A 16687-nucleotide genomic window follows, 5' to 3' on the forward strand; every position below is an offset into this window, starting at 1 on the left:
AGTCTCCTCGGAGCCATAAGTCCACACTCACACATGGTCTCATACATTGTCTGGGGATGCTGCAGTCACATGCTTGTCGACAACTTTTTAGACGAGAAAATAAGTTATCATTGCAAAAGAGTAAAACGAACATGCTAGGTTAGCTGAAAGAGGACAAGGACGATCGATCAATCGCTCGATGATGAGATTATATGAATCTCTCGTCCTGTAGATGCATGTGTGTACCAGATTAATTAAGTAATTAGTTTGCGACGGCTAGCTGCACCGATTGATCTTTTCAGATCTCCTCCATCGATCTGCATATATATGTGTGTGCTCAAAATTTCAAAGGTGATTTGGACATGCGCATGGCAGAACGTGCATGCAAGATCTCCATCGTGGGGTTAACTGGTTTAACAAAAATAAGAGATCAAGCTACATGGGCCCTTGGGTATCTTCTTTCACTGTTGATGTAATCGTACGTGTTGGTTGAGCCGTCCTCAGCCCTAAGCTAAGCTAGCCAACCCCTAAGCTAAGTAGCGAGTAGGTAATCAACTAATAATACCACCAAAATTGTGCACTGATCGACCTATGTGTGTATCCTAGCTATAGGTTATTTGTACCCTAACTAATATAACTGACTAATCAAGTAATCCTATGGCCCGACGAGCTGACCACATGGAGGATGGCCACACTCTGACCTACGTGGCACACACAGGAGAACAAACCTGCCAGTTTGGCTGCATTGGCCGACACTCAACTACTGAAGAACCTCAACTATGAGGCACATTACTGTGTGAAAATACACAAACAGTATTGTTAGGCCGCTCGCCCATTTCATTGGCTACCACGCAGTACTGTTGTTGGGAATTGATGGCAGAGCAGCTTCTCGTCAAAATCCGTTGCAAGAGAATCATGCATTTAAGGAAGTACGTCTTTATACGCTCGCTGAATGCAACCCACGAAAATGTCAATATGCGGTTTTGCATTGCATTATCGCCGTCTTGTCATGTTTCGCACCAGTGTGATTTCTGTCTTCTTCCGTGTTTTGGTCTCATCTTGTGACGCCATATCTTATCTTACTGTTGCCATATTTTTTTAAAATTTTACTTAATGAGTGCATCTAAATCTTATTTGACTGGGAATTAGCTTAAAGTTTATTCAAATAACCATCCAACAATTTTGTGCTACACGCAAAAATTATTTGTACAATGTGACATTTCTTTTATATAGCGGGGATAAATTTTTTAGTTAGACGTGAACAACTTTTCTAGTTAGAACCCATGTGCACATGAAGAAATTACAGTTTCAATGTATATGCAACTTACATGACTTACATGGGGTTCTTGTAACTTAAATAACTCACATAACACACAAATCACTATGCAAACTAACTGCCCTGGGATGGAACGAGCTCTAACTTAACTATCATTCAAATGAGAGTTAGCAAAATTCATTACTTAAATTGTTTCTGTAGTTTTGGATTGTCTTGATCATGTCCTATTTATCACCTAATAACTCGGATATTTTATTACATGAGAGATGATATTAGGAGGAACCTTAGGATAAATAATCTTTATAGAGAGAGATTATTAAGTTCTTGTGGAGATAGGTAGCAAAAATCAACTATAAAAACCATGAGACCACCCTAAATAAAATTTCACGGGAGACGTCCGACCACCGATGTACCAAGGTAGCAAGAGAGAGGGGAACCCTGGAAATTTGTTCTGCATGCTTCATAAATTATTTGAGGTTTTCGCAGTTAGGACATCGAGCTGTGATGTCTTCAACTTGTCGAGGGTGAAGGTGGCGGCGAAGAAGGTTCCTCTAGATCTCCCCCACCCACACCCGGTGTAGTGGCTCTTTCAATCTCCTTGATCCTCGGGATGATGGATCTAGAGGAAGTGTCTATACCATTGGGATTCTTTCTAATATAGGCATGCTTGTTTATTTTTACACTAGTGGCAATGTATCACTTCGTCCTTGTTGACAAAGGAGACATCTTTCTATCATGTTTGACCTTTCCCGTCTTCTCTTTTTCTACGGAGACTATCCGATCATCATATGGTTGCCACCGGAAACCGTCTGGCATTGCTCTACGACTTGGCGACAGGAGACATAATTTTTTTCTAGCTCCTATAGTATTGTGCAGTTGCCGCTGTTGATCGCCAAAACCCACCGGCGGGCAGCGGCCTGTCAACACGGTAGAGCCGGGAAGAGCCTAGAGCTGCGGCTGGCTGAGACCCCTCCGAGCGACGGCCCGCAATGCTCTTCTGGTCACACGCGGCGATGCGAAGTGCAAGGGCGTGCCACCTGACCTATACCTGGTCAGGAAGGTGATGGGGATGCCTCGCTTATGTTCCTGCATGGCATACACGTAAACATTAAATACGAGCCTCGATCGGCTCTCAGGTTATCCTGTGAATCGGCTCAAAGAGCCGATCCACCCATGATCCGTACGGGGTGCACGAATACTTGGTGATCCTGCTTGATCAAGATGAAGCTAATGAGATCTACGACGATTTAGGGTTTTCACCGCATAATCGGATCATCCTACTCCAGGTTGGGCCTCGCGGCCACGCACGGTGCTCATAAGCCGATCCTAAACAAGGCCAAAGAACCAACAATGATGTTGATCCGCGGAACATCCTGTTTAGGACTTGCGAACGCCACCCTACGTGCCACTGGATCCTCCCCCCCTTTGTAAGGCCTAACTATTGCAGATATTAAACTAATCCTTGCATAACAAGGAGCAATCGTAACGGATCAGATCTACTAGATGATGAACAAGCAGGGTGCCGCCCCCACGCCTGAGATAGGCGTGAGGGCGGCTAGACATGCAAGGGTTGCACTACGTAAACATGTTTATACGAAGAGCTATGCTAACCCTAACACATCTATGATAACTACGTTGCGCGCCATCAAAGACGCTTCAGTACGCGCAACGCATGAACAACGTGGGGCTTGTGCCGCCTAGATCGCAAGATGCGATCTAGGCAGCATGTCGCTTACCTGATTGAAACCCTCGAGATGAAGGAGTTGGCGGTGCGCCGAGATTGGTTTGTTTTGGGGTGAACGTTGTGTTGTTGTTTATTCCATAAACCCTAGATACATATTTATAGTCCAGCGGACTTTCTAATTCGGACGTGCACCTAACCGTGCACGAGTAAAACTCTAACTTTTAATCTAAAGATACGATCTACTATATTACAGATACAATGAGCAATTCAGCCCAATTTCGTGTATAAGGCCAATTCTTGTTTTTCCCTTCCATGTATATCTTCAAGTCTTTCTCAATCGTGGCCCACCTCTGACTCGGTCAAATTCTGGTGATAACACATGCCCCCCTGGTTTTGGAATTGGTAATTCCAAAATCACTCTGTTTTCCTTCGTCGGGTCATGTCGTGGCAGAGCCGTTGCAGTATCATGATGCCTTGCCTTCTCAACTTCTCCGCGTGGCACCACTTCCTCGGAAACTGCTGTGGCATTGAATTTCCACTATATCCCCCTTTTATTTAACCGCCACGAACAGTTCTCCTCTGCATCCCCTTCGCATTAGCACTCCAAGAGCCCTCCTGTGCCACCATGTCTTCCTCCTCCTCTGCCCCATCGGATCTTGCCAGCCAGTCCTCCACGTCCCGCGAGCCGACGCCGGAGTACAAACCGGCGGAGGACCACGCGGCCAACACCCGCCGCGCCATTGCGGCCGGGGAGGAGTCTAGCCACGACTTCTCCATCTGGTCCGAGGACGACAAGTCCCTGACCGACGGGGAGAGCGACCTCCGCTTCCTCGCCGTTGGGGAAACGGAGGAGGAGAGCGATGACAGCTTCTCCTGCGACTTCACCTCTTCCGAGGAGGAGGAGGAGCAGGAAGAGGAGGAAGAGGACGACGACGAGAGCTCCTCCGACGAGCCGCCGGCCAAGCGGTTCTGCCCTTGGCCGGGCAATCTTAGCGACTTCGACAGCGACGAGGACGACGCTGACGAAGAAGATGAAGACAACGAGGGCCCGGTCGGCGGCCATTGGAGCGACGATGAGCCCGCCGGGAGCAGCGCCGATAGCGGCGACGACGGCGACGACGAGAGCAGTGATGGCCCATAGATAGGACCTCTAGAATAGGGCCAGTAGTAGTAGATGGGGCAATGTATCCCCTAGTACTTCCTTTTGAGAGCAATCAGCTCTTTATGTAAGAAATCTAATCAATGAAGAACTTTCCCCAATTCGATCTTGCCGATTTCCTTTGAGTTTAATTTAGCCGATTCCTCCTTCTACTGACCTTGCCGATTCGCCCCCTTTGCCAATGCGTAATAAACCGATAACAACGCATCGGTCCTTCGAAATTCGTCCCTTCCTTCTTCAGCGATGATTTTTCCTAATTACGGCGGATAATGCAGAATCTTCAGGAAAACCTTGGAATTCTTCCAACCAAAACCAATGGTCCTTTTTAATACTCATCATCTGTGAAGGAGGCTGCAACGAAAAATCAGCCGATGGCATCCCCATCGGCTCTTTAAACAGAGTACCCACTAGGCCTGTTGCCCCCCGAGTCTTACTCGAGCCTGCTGCCCCCCGAGCCTTACTCGGGGCGAAAATGTCAGAGAGAATGCGCCACAGCCGATCCTCTTTCTTCCTCCAACAGCCGATAATCTTCCATTTCAACTGAACTAGCCCCAAAGATTGGAAATCCTTGACAAAGAGGTTCAGGAACCCGGATCGGCTCGAAGTAGCTGAAGAAGTTTCCATTGTTTTACTCACTCGAGGCAACAGAAGGTACCACCGTTAGCCTGGATCTGGTGGAGGCTCGATAAAAATTGCATAAATCCACTAAAGTCGATGCCCTTGCATCGGCTGTAAAAAAATTTTTTTTTACTGGCCGATTTTCTCCTATCAGCCCCCAGTATTCATTGCACACATGTACCCCTGCATCTGTTCCCGTATTTAGGTGCCCCCCGAGCCGAATCTGTTAAAGAATGGCAGATATCGGCTCTGTAATTCGCACGTCGGCTCTTGATAGGGTCAAAGGTGAACACAAGCAGAACATGTGGTGAGGATAATTTTGGCCGATTGCTGGGATCGGCCTCCATAATGATTGGAGCGCTGACTGAAGGTTCCGTAATGTCCCTTCATACCTTTGGGGCCGATCACAAGGATCAGCCTCGCCAAGTTGCACGTCGCTTTGCTTCGACTACATGGTCAGGCCAGTGGATAAAACCAGCTTAACCCTTCCCTTTGTCACATCAATACGCTCGCAATCGTCCAAATTGATGCCTGAGAGGGGTTCTTGGCCTGCTGCTTCCCATGCGTTCATGCCAGCCGTTGAAACTTCGGCTGAGTCGTCAGCTTGGACGACCTCTACCTCATCTCCATCCTTTGTATTATGCATTGGTGCATCGTGGAGGAATACAGCAGTTGGCGTGGATCCAATCTCTTCCCAGAAGACAAAGATAACGGCTCGTGCTATCGACGATGAAGAACGTTGTAGGGATAGTTTTCCTTCCTACGGTCAGATCCACGTTCAGAACTCCTTGTGCCTCAGACGCTTGGCCGTTGAAATCGCTCAATGTTACGTTGGTCTTGATTAGATCCGAGCTAGAGCGTCCTAGCCGACGTAGCATAGAGTACGGCATGATGTTAACTGCCGCTCCGGTGTCCACCAGCATCTTATTCACAGGCCTCCCATCGATATACCCTCGTAAGTATAGGGCCTTCAGATGCCTGTAGCTCTTATCTCGTGGCTTCTCAAAGATAACCGGCCGTGGGCCGCAGTCAAGTTGTGCCACGGATGTCTCATCTAACCCTGGGGCACTGAACTCTGAAGGGAGGATGAACACCATGTTCGTTCCGGCCCGATGTTTCATCATCGGCTCTCCTTTGTTTGGGGCGCCACTCCATTTTCCGTGGACGACCCTCTTCATCCAGGGCTCGCTGAACCTTCGCAGCCAGATCAGGCCGTGCCTTCCTTAGCGTATGCAGGTATAACCTTTCGGCTTCCTCCAGGCCGCGCAAACGTTGAACCCTGCGCTTTTGTGAACGGCTGAGTCCGTCAGGGCACCACCTCGGACGGTGGCACCTGTCTTCTTCTTCTTCTAGTCCTTCGTCTTCGGAATCCTCAAGATCTGCCCAACGAAGTGACTCAGCACGTTTGCTTGGTGGTGGGAGAGGCCCTAAGCGCTCAAACACAGACACGTTGGCTGCCTCCTTCTTCTTCTTGTTGCATTCTGGGCAATTGCCGATTGTGGGCAATCGGCTCATTCCTGAATCCCAGCAGTGTCTGAAGAAAAGCGGTCCGGTGTCCGGCGTTGTCATCTTGCTCCCTTGATGTGTCCGTGGCACGGCGCTCGTGTTCCTCCTCATAGCGATCCTGCCGACGATGTCTTCTGGCTTCTCTAGCCAGACGATCTCCTTCATCATCATAGTTGGACCGTCGGCGTTGGTCATACCGTCTCACATATTTGTTGAGGAGGTGATCAGAGAGAGGTCGTTGATATCTTATGTTCTTCACTTCTCCCTCTGTAACGTAGCGCTTGCCATCATGATGGAGCCGATCGCGTGGAGCGGCCTCCTCTGTATCCTTGCTATGAGAGCAGCTGCCCTCATCTCCATCTTTGCCAGAGTGGTTCCCAGGTCCTACCATGTTGATGCTGAACGTGGGACCTGGCTGGCAGCCCTCGGGGTAGATGACTTCTACCATGTTAACGGCGGGGAAGGGCTGGGTGTCTACCTTCATGGCGTACTGGTTGAAAATTAAACGCCCCTTCTCTATCGCCGCTTGGATGTGCTGACGCCACACCACTGCGGTCGTTGGTGGCATGTGAAAGCGAGTTGTGGAATTTGCAAGCACGGCTTTCCGTTTAGCTCTTGCGCCGTGGGGAACTTGAGACCTTCGGGAATCGTCAACTGTTTCTCCTTGAGCAGGAGGTCGAAGATTTGTTCAGTCTTGGTCACGTCAAAATCAAATCCCTGGGCGGCCCCGGTGGCTTTACCCATTTGCGGGACACGGGGTTCCTCCCCGAGTCCATTCAGCCACTTGCTACTTCTTGGTCTCCCGCAGCACTTCACCTTCCTCTGTATCGACCATGACTATCGCACGCTTGAACTTGTCTTGGTACAGTGCAGGTGGCGCTGTTCATATGCGATAGTTTCTGAACCATGTGCGCCAGCGAGGGATAATCTGCTTGGGAGGCCATGTCCTTGAGCTGTGTTGCAAGGCCAGCTACTGCCAACTCGACTGCTTCCTTTTCAGTTATACGAACCGAATAACATCGGTTCCTAAGATTCCTGAAGCGCTGGATGTACTCTGTCACCGTTTCTCCGCGCTTCGGACGTAATTGTGCTAGATCGGCAATGCTAGACTCGGAAGCTTCGAATGATATTGCATATGGAACTGTTCTTCCAATTGCTTCCAAGACTGGATGGAGTTTGCTGGCAAAGAGGTATACCATCCAAAAGCCGATCCTGTGAGGGACTGTGAAAAGAGCCTCACACGTAGCTGATCCGACACTGAAGCCGGTCCTAGTTGCGCCAAATATCGGCCGATGTGCTCGATGGAGCTGGAGCCATCTGATCCACTGAATTTGGAGAAGTCAGGGAGCCGATATTTAGGTGGCAGTGGGATCATCTCGTACTCGTCGGGGTACGGCTTAGAATAGCCGATTGCCCTCCTTTTCGGCATAATGCCGAACTGGTCTCTCGCATGGTACCGATCTGATCCGCCGTGTCGGCTGCAGGAGATGCACTCGAAGATTCGCCGGGGTGGCGTACTTAGCCAGCCATGTTTGCTTTTCCAGCTCGAGCCAACCGCAGCGGTGGGCTCTGAGTTTCGTCGGGGTGGCGTACTTAGTTAGCCACGTACGCTTCTCAAGCTCGTCGTTGACGTCCCTCCTGTCTGCGCCGGAGTCCCTGACGTTGTGGCCTGGTTTGAGAGTGCCCAGTTGCCACAATCTGGCACATACGTGCACGCGTATCCTTGAGGGATCTCCTTAGGCGCCTCAGCCAAGAACTGGTAGTCACTAGGGTCACCACCGATCTTGTAGACGATGAATGCCGGTGTAGCCGGCACTCCAGGTGGTGCTGCCAACGCATATGGCAGCGGTGGACGGGACTGGAGTGGCAACTCTCCTTGATGTGTCCCGAGAGCTGGTCCTGACGGCGAGTACTGGTGGCTCATGATCTCCTGGATCACGCGCAGAGCGAGACGCTCCAACACGTTGACCAAGTTTTCAGAGTGGCGGTGTAGCGAGTGAGCCACTAAGTAGTTGATCTCCTGCCGCAGGGCCCTGGTGCGTTCCTCCGACGGGGCAGAGAGATCTATCCCATCGAGTGCACCTTGTGGTGAGAACCCCTTCCATCTGATGCCATGGGTACGGGTTCTCTGAAAAGAGCCGATGAGGTCGGCTTCGAGGGTGGCCTTGATCTCGTCATGTTTCTTCTTGAGCTCAGCAGGCAGCTCCTCGTAGGTGACTGGCGTGCCGTCCGTCGCCATCTCAGATGTAGATGGCGATGTGGTTGATGTAGATGATGGGTCCCACCGGGCGTGCCAGAATGTGTTGATCGCCAAAACCCACCGGCGGGCAGCGGCCTGTCAACACGGTAGAGCCGGGAAGAGCCTAGAGCTGCGGCTGGCTGAGACCCCTCCGAGCGACGGCCCGCAATGCTCTTCTGGTCACACGCGGCGATGCGAAGTGCAAGGGCGTGCCACCTGACCTATACCTGGTCAGGAAGGTGATGGGGATGCCTCGCTTATGTTCCTGCATGGCATACACGTAAACATTAAATACGAGCCTCGATCGGCTCTCAGGTTATCCTGTGAATCGGCTCAAAGAGCCGATCCACCCATGATCCGTACGGGGTGCACGAATACTTGGTGATCCTGCTTGATCAAGATGAAGCTAATGAGATCTACGACGATTTAGGGTTTTCACCGCATAATCGGATCATCCTACTCCAGGTTGGGCCTCGCGGCCACGCACGGTGCTCATAAGCCGATCCTAAACAAGGCCAAAGAACCAACAATGATGTTGATCCGCGGAACATCCTGTTTAGGACTTGCGAACGCCACCCTACGTGCCACTGGATCCTCCCCCCCTTTGTAAGGCCTAACTATTGCAGATATTAAACTAATCCTTGCATAACAAGGAGCAATCGTAACGGATCAGATCTACTAGATGATGAACAAGCAGGGTGCCGCCCCCACGCCTGAGATAGGCGTGAGGGCGGCTAGACATGCAAGGGTTGCACTACGTAAACATGTTTATACGAAGAGCTATGCTAACCCTAACACATCTATGATAACTACGTTGCGCGCCATCAAAGACGCTTCAGTACGCGCAACGCATGAACAACGTGGGGCTTGTGCCGCCTAGATCGCAAGATGCGATCTAGGCAGCATGTCGCTTACCTGATTGAAACCCTCGAGATGAAGGAGTTGGCGGTGCGCCGAGATTGGTTTGTTTTGGGGTGAACGTTGTGTTGTTGTTTATTCCATAAACCCTAGATACATATTTATAGTCCAGCGGACTTTCTAATTCGGACGTGCACCTAACCGTGCACGAGTAAAACTCTAACTTTTAATCTAAAGATACGATCTACTATATTACAGATACAATGAGCAATTCAGCCCAATTTCGTGTATAAGGCCAATTCTTGTTTTTCCCTTCCATGTATATCTTCAAGTCTTTCTCAATCGTGGCCCACCTCTGACTCGGTCAAATTCTGGTGATAACAGCCGCCTTGTGGTACCAAAAGATGGCGCACGATGTGTCGTGCTCGTGTATGCAGGAGGAATAGTTTTGTTGGGTAGGAGGGTTGACCACTTCTAATCCCTCGCCTTTTCGCCTTCGTAAAAAATGTTAATTTTTGTGTGAGTGTTTTTTATTGAGAGATTGTGTGTGTGTCACTTTCTTTTAGGTTTGTGTGTGCCAGTTTAACCTTGATGACACTCGGCAATGTAGGTGGGCTAAAACAACCGTGGACTAAGTGGGCTTGCTCGTTACTGACAACTGACAAGGTCTAAGGATCCCACGTACAAAGCCCAAGCCCAGGTGCATTTTGCAGCAGCAGAATCACGGCAGCGACTCCTTCGTTGTCGCGCCCGGCGTCTTGCTGCTTCCGGCCATACCGGAGCACGGAGGAGCGGCGCGGTTCGCGGCGGGGATGGAGGCGGTGAAGAGCCTTCTGAAGCCAAAGCCGACGCCGCAGCAGCAGCTGCGCGAGTGGCAGCGCCGCCTCCGTAACGAGGGCCGCAACATCGAGCGACAGATCCGAGGTCCTCCTCTCCCCCTGTTCGATCTTCACTAGCCGGCTCCGGAGCTCTGGACGACGAACTGATGGTGGCGATTTTGGTTTTGGGTGTGGGCGGCGCAGACGTGGAGAAGGAGCAGAAGAAGGTGGAGAAGGCCATCAGGGAGGCCGCCAAGCGCGACGACATCGGATCGGCCAAGGTGATTTATAATGGACTGGACATCGATGATGCGTACTGTATTTATCATTGCAGAATGGATGCCTTCTCACGAAGCACCTTCATAAGTTTTACAATCGAGCCGATCTGCCTTGGGTGAACTTGGTATGGGAATTATACTACACTACTGATTTGAAGGACTCCAAACATATCCTTTTGGTGGAGGGACTGCTTAAAATTTACAAGTCTATTCATAGGGGTGGCAAACTGTAGCTTCGGAGATGGAAAACCTCTGGTACTTTGGAAGGATCAGCGAAGATCAATTCCTTTACAAGAAAGAAAAAAGTCGCATTTGTTTTTTTTTTTTTGCAAAGAATGAGGATGTTTCAACCCACACGGCTGATTTATCTGAACACTCCCACTTGCCTCTCCCTGACGAAGGTTTGGATGAGTTCTATGAACTCCAGACTATTGTTACTGGTTTAGAGGCCCAGCATACTCCAGGTCGTACGACATCCTTCAAGGTGTCTAAGGCATATATATAAATCCCAAATGGGGCATGAAGAGATCATACCCGTTTTGAAATGGTTATGGAAGGGGTGCTGTCAATATTCCCTCTAAAAACAGAAGTAAAAAGTTTTCTTTTGGCTTCTTTTGCATAATAGGTTAACTACCAGAGCAATGCTACAGCACAAAAGCTTCTTCATGGATGACTAAACTCTCTTGTCCTTTCAATGTCCTTCTGCTGTAAACTGCTGGCAGTACCTATGTCCTAATTGGGTGCCTCCTTATGCCACTCATCACAATATCCAAGTCACCATGCCGAGTCTTAAAACTGCCACTGATAAGCCCTTTTGCATGGAGATCATCATGCTGGTAGCTTGGGCAATCTGGATGACTCGGGAGTGCAGCCAATTTTATATAAAGGACGTACCCAGTGCTGAGAGCTCCCGCACTGTGCGGGGTCTGGGGAAGGTGTTAGTGGCAAGCCTTACCCTCAAAAAGTGCAATGTGAGGAGACCGCGACTCGAACCTGGGACCTCTCGGTCACAGGCGGTGAGGCTCTACCGCTGCACCAGGCCCAAGGTTGAGACGACTCTCCTTAAACACAAGGCAGTCAAAAAGGCATACATTGGCATAGCAGACTGTGTGAATAATTTTTGCTAACTTAGCTTTAGTGGGCTTAAGGCCTTGTATTTCTCGTTTTGGTTGCTAACCTCTAGCACCTCTACAAGTACATATCCTTATTTGAAAATTCATAAAAATACATACTGGAGCCACTGTTCAGCCTAAAAAAGAAGGTATCTATCTGTGTGTTGACGACGATTTCCCTTTTCAGGCGCTGGCCAAAGAGGTGGTTCGGTCGAGGAAGGCGGTCAACCGGCTCTACGAGAACAAGGCCCAGCTCAACTCCATCTCCATGCACCTTGGCGAAATTGTCGGTAAAGAGCTATCTCAAGCTCACCCATGGCCTCTATCTAGCTATCATGGTAGACAGTTGGTAAAATGCTAGACATATATGGTTGGTTGCTCGGGATATATGTGTCTTCAGTCTTCACAGTGGAATTTTTGTCAAAAAGGACCACCCTCCCCAATTCATTGACAAAAAAGACCACCTGTGCGTAGAATTGACAAAAAGGACCACCTCATGTGTGGCGGTAGAGCCCCCAGGCGACACGTGTCGCCTGCCGCCACAGCCGGAGGCGGCAGGGCCTGCCGCCGTTGCCCGTGGCGGCACGTCCACCTAATCAATGAATAGTGTCCTGATCGATGAACAGTGCACGGTAGCTACAAAATTTGTTGAATTTGTCTTTTTTGCTGAGCCCAAAATACAACGTATTTTACAGTGATTTTTTGCACGATTGTAGTGCATAGAGTTAGCTACATGTACATATTTTTTTCGAATTTTTTGAGATGTTTAAAAAAAATCAAAACTGGCTACTATTCATGGATTAGGATAATGTGGACATGCCGCCACGGGCAATGGCGGCAGGCCCTGCCGCCTCCGGTTGTGGCGGCAGGCGACACGTGTCGCCTGGGGGCTCTGCCGCCACATACGAGGTGGTCTTTTTTGTCAATTCTACTTACAGGTGGTCCTTTTTGTCAATGAATCGTGGAGGTGGTCCTTTTTGACAAAAATTCTTCACAGTGTGCCATTAATGCTACACAAGTTCTGAAAATCAGTCCAGTTAATGTGCATCTTTTTTTTCTAAACAAACGTGCTGATCTTCATACTAGTTTAAACTTCCTCAATCGAGGTGGGAGTTGACCGGACCTCAAGCTTCTATGGATCATGATATAAAACTTAACCTTGGCCCAAGAACTGGCTTTAGTCTATAATAATGCAGGAAATACAGTAATGTGCTCACGAATATGTTGACTCTGCTTCCTCAGCTGGTACAGAATGTGTGTTAAAGCTTTATTGCTCTGATTGTATTTTGTATACCAGCCAGTCTACTTTCAAGTGCTGGTATTGCTCATGAATCATGTGGCTTGAGCTTCAGATGACCTATATCATCCTTTGTTGCTTGCTCATGAATACATGACAGACACTAATGTCAACATTAATATGTAGATGCTACAGAATGGGTATTGAAGCTTACTTCTTCGCGAATTTACCAGCCATGATACTTGCAAGTGCTATTGTTCGTGAATCCCATGACTTGAGCTTGAAATTACATATATCATTCCCCGTTTCTTGCTTACAAGTTGGAAGAATAAGTATTTATGTGACTAGCTTGGTTTAGCTTATCACAAGAGCCAGTGTTCCATTGGTTATGCAACTGTTTCATTATGAACTGAGGTTTGTACTAATGTATTGCCATGTTTTGTAATCTTTCAGCCACTACCAGAACAGTGGGTCATTTGTCCAAGAGCACCGAAGTGATGAAGCTTGTCAACAACCTTATGAAAGCCCCAGAGGTAGCTGTCACTATGCAGGAATTCAGCAAAGAGATGACAAAGGTATACCAGACCTCTTGCAAAGATTTCTCTTTTGTTTTGTTATACTAGTACCAGTTCTGGCTTCATGGTTGCTGTTGTGCAGGCTGGTGTCATCGAAGAAATGGTGAATGACGCGGTGGATTCAGCACTGGACAATGAGGACATGGAGGAGGAGATTGACGAGGAGGTTGATAAGGTCCTTTCTGCAATTGCCGGGGAGACTGCTTCCCAACTTCCAGAGGCTGTCCGGAAAGAAAAAGAGCAGGTCACGCAACCTTCGACAAGTCAACCTGTAGAGGTAATATACTGCAATTGGTGCTTTCGATGCATATTGTGCAATCCTAAATGTGCTTTGCTGCCTTGAGTCCTAGCTTAACAAGGAGCTTTCACCATGTGCAGAGAACTGCTATAGCAGAATCTGTTGATGATGGCGACGAGGATGAGCTAGAAAAGATAAGAGAAAGGCTCGCTAAAGTGAGGTCATAAAAGACAATTGATGTGTTCACATGTATAATAGTCCATTTGATAATGTATGTTTGTATGATACACAAGTTGACAGATGACTTTCTTTGTCACTGACAATCTAATTCATTCACCCACATTCACCGGCGTAAACTTGTCAAATTCTGTTGTAACTTGTAAGGATCATCTCTCGTGTGATGTGTCCTGTATTTCTTCTGGTTTTCTACTTCTTGTGAATACACACAGTTATTCTATAATCATATTATCTAAGTAATCCTGAAAATTGCACTTCATCTGTTGTTTCACTTCAGTTTAAACAATGGTATGTTCTGTCCAGTTTTGCAGGTTCTGGGAGCACTGGACAATGCTAGCGAGCAAGCTATGAGGAGAAGAGTTAAACTTCAACAGGAAAAAACCATGCTGGACACGCTGGGGGGCGGTTCGATAGTAGTGGAGTTGCAGGCTTCTCCGGCAGCAATGGCGTGATCTTCCGTTCTCCCATGCTGTATGTACCAGAATCCCCAAGGCCATACTCGTCGAGGAAGTAAATGCAGTCTTGTCGGGCTCCAGAGGAAGCAGCAGGGACAGACTTGGAGCACTGCCTGCTCACGAAGAGTGCCTGCCCCTCCAGCCCGTCGACCTTGTTCCACTGGCCACTGCTCAGGTCGGCCTCGACGACGGAGAGCTCACGAGCCCAGTTTGCGAACTCAGAGTACCAGACGCCGCTGATCCATCGCCTCACCATGAGCAACTTGCTATTGGATTCCACTAGATATCGCTCAACCTCGTAGATATCTGTGGAGGGCCTAGGAGGGAGATCAGAAGCGCAGAGGATCCGCCTGCTGAAGCGTGGCCTTTTCTCGTCGTTGTGGAGCTGAAGACCAAGGAGCTTACAGTCGTCCCCGGTGATGGCGTGGATCTTCCCACGAAAGATAACAATGTCACAGATCTTGCCAATGTACCGGTCAGTCCGCAGTACTTGGCACGACTGAATCTTGCCGTCTGGCCGGCAGATAGAAGCCAGAACACCGGATCCATAGGTGGACCTGAACAGAACCGCTACAATTTGAGGCGCTGAGGACACCACCACCTTCATGATATCGGTGCTCTTGACGTCACAACCCTTCAGGCGAGTGGCTAGCTCGGGGAGAGGGGTCACATCGCTGGAGAAGGTGTTCATCAGAGAGCAGTGGCCGTCGCCATGCAGGAGGAAGAGCATATTCTCGCCGGCGCAGTAGCAGCTCGTGCCGTCGTCCGAAAGACGCACATGGTGGGCGGTGTTGTTGGAGACGTCCAAGAGGGTACCGTCGCGGAAGGCGAGCCAGGGTAGCTGCGGCGGAGACTGGTGCAGCATGGGGGAGCGCCACGAGCGGCACACGGCGCGGAGGCGGATGCGGTCGGCGAGGGAAGGGAGGCCGCAAAGTACGCCGCCGAGGAGATCGGACGGCAGGTCCGGCCATGTGGACGGGCGCCGAGGTCTTGAAGACGCCATTGATCGCGAAGATGAGATGTGACTTGATTATTTTTCCTGCCAAAATATGAGAAGATGAGTTGTGGATGGATCTGGGTTTGTTTGTGGCCTACGAAACGTGATTTATTGGACTCCCCTAAACTTAAGGTTTCCGTTTAGTTTCTGTGCTTTTCAATATATATATATAGGACTATAGGAGACACACTTGAACTCTATGTAGGAGTAGATTGTTATTTTCACACCCCATAAGCTGGTGTTAGAAATTTGCACTCAGTGAAGATTGCTGTTGCACGGAATACGCATTGACACATTGAGCAGGAACTTGTGACACATGCCTACACTTTATCCCATATCTATGCTGGTTTCCCGCTGATAAATTTTCCCGTCTCCTTCGGCTGTTACAGAAGAGTGAGCTGTTTCTTTTTTTTATAATGACCGCTTTATTACTTATAGAAAGCAATTACACTCGATTTCTGCATAGCTAAGATGCACACAACAGTTTAAAAAGTCTCAAAAATCTGGAGTTTATGTACCTTCAGTGTTATTAACTCTTATTTGAAAGAAGAAATAAACAAACGCGTATTCACTTAGTTGTGTTTGGTAGCTCGGTTGGCTTAGGGCATCTCCAGCGGCGTGACGCAAACGGACGCTGGGTGACCGTTTTCGTCCGCCGTGATCGGAAATGCGTCTGGCACCACCTTCAGCGGGGCGACACAAAGTGACCGGGCAGTCCGTGGAGACGCAAACCTAGCCCAAATATGCGCCTTGGATGCGTCTCTGCGGACGCTGCGCGGACGCGCAAAGTGTCCGCTCGCGTCTGGCGGACGTTTCGTCGGGCCCGCCTGGTAGCAACCCTACGTCGATGTGTCTTCTCAAACGCGCCAGCGACTGCGCCGCTGCGTCGCTTCGGCAGTCTGCGCCACGTTAATGGTGATGCCTCGGCTGCCGAGCGACCGCAACCCACCTCCGCCAACCACGTTAATGGCGACGCCACGCGTCCCGCAGCCACCGTATGCCTCCGACCTATATAAAGGGGATGCACGTTCTTCTTCCTCATCCACTCCTCCAAAGAAACCCTAGCGGCCACAAAGCTCGACTGTAGCGTCGCCTAGGTGTTTCTACGACGCAACCAGGCCCGCGAGGAAGTCCATGGCCGGTCCTGGTGGCCGGTGACGCGGTTGAGGCCGCGGCCCTGGGCACCCCCGGGGTAGGGGCCGCCGTGGTGGAGCATCTACGGCCCCACGATCGCTGTCGCCTGCGCCCTCCTCGTCTTTGCAGGAGGACCGCTGCTTCGAGTTCCTCCTCCGCATCGACGACGACCCACTCGACATCAATCGGCTCCCAGACAAGTGCGCTGAGTTCATCGATGGCGTCGAGCCGACGCATTTGCAGCTACGGGAGGCCAGCTGCAACTTCTGCCGCTGGACCGTGGAGGT

General features: G+C 49.7%; 2 protein-coding genes across 4 annotated transcripts; one reads left to right on the forward strand and one right to left on the reverse strand.

The window, feature by feature from the left end:
- The first annotated feature begins 10021 nt into the window (after positions 1 to 10021).
- On the forward strand, positions 10022 to 14263 carry LOC127297584 (vacuolar protein sorting-associated protein 24 homolog 1). Of its 3 annotated transcripts, none has more exons than XM_051327909.2 (7): positions 10022 to 10243; positions 10342 to 10418; positions 11715 to 11817; positions 13218 to 13339; positions 13422 to 13616; positions 13718 to 13797; positions 14126 to 14263. In XM_051327909.2, exons 1-7 carry the CDS (start codon positions 10132 to 10134, stop codon positions 14163 to 14165), a joined length of 729 nt encoding a protein of 242 aa, XP_051183869.1. In that variant the 5' UTR covers positions 10022 to 10131; the 3' UTR covers positions 14166 to 14263. The 3 variants fall into 3 exon arrangements, with proteins under 3 accessions (XP_051183869.1, XP_051183870.1, XP_051183871.1); XM_051327910.2 differs by having other exon boundaries at positions 14118 to 14253; XM_051327911.2 differs by lacking the exon at positions 14126 to 14263 and having other exon boundaries at positions 10023 to 10243; positions 13718 to 13942.
- Positions 14175 to 15272, reverse strand: LOC127348229 (uncharacterized). The gene has a single exon (XM_051374316.1). It carries the CDS (start codon positions 15270 to 15272, stop codon positions 14175 to 14177), a length of 1098 nt encoding a protein of 365 aa, XP_051230276.1.
- Between the last annotated feature and the right edge of the window lie 1415 nt (positions 15273 to 16687).

Source organism: Lolium perenne, chromosome 4 (assembly GCF_019359855.2).
Source record: "Lolium perenne isolate Kyuss_39 chromosome 4, Kyuss_2.0, whole genome shotgun sequence".
Lineage (NCBI taxonomy): Eukaryota > Viridiplantae > Streptophyta > Magnoliopsida > Poales > Poaceae > Lolium > Lolium perenne.

Coding starts and splice junctions, on each gene's coding strand:
- LOC127297584 (XM_051327909.2), top strand. CDS start 10,132: ATGGAGGCGGTGAAGAGCCTTCTGAAGCCAAAGCCGACGCCGCAGCAG. Junction 13,340..13,421: donor TCAGCAAAGAGATGACAAAG/GTATACCAGACC, acceptor GCTGTTGTGCAG/GCTGGTGTCATCGAAGAAAT. Junction 13,617..13,717: donor CGACAAGTCAACCTGTAGAG/GTAATATACTGC, acceptor CACCATGTGCAG/AGAACTGCTATAGCAGAATC.
- LOC127348229 (XM_051374316.1), bottom strand. CDS start 15,272: ATGGCGTCTTCAAGACCTCGGCGCCCGTCCACATGGCCGGACCTGCCG.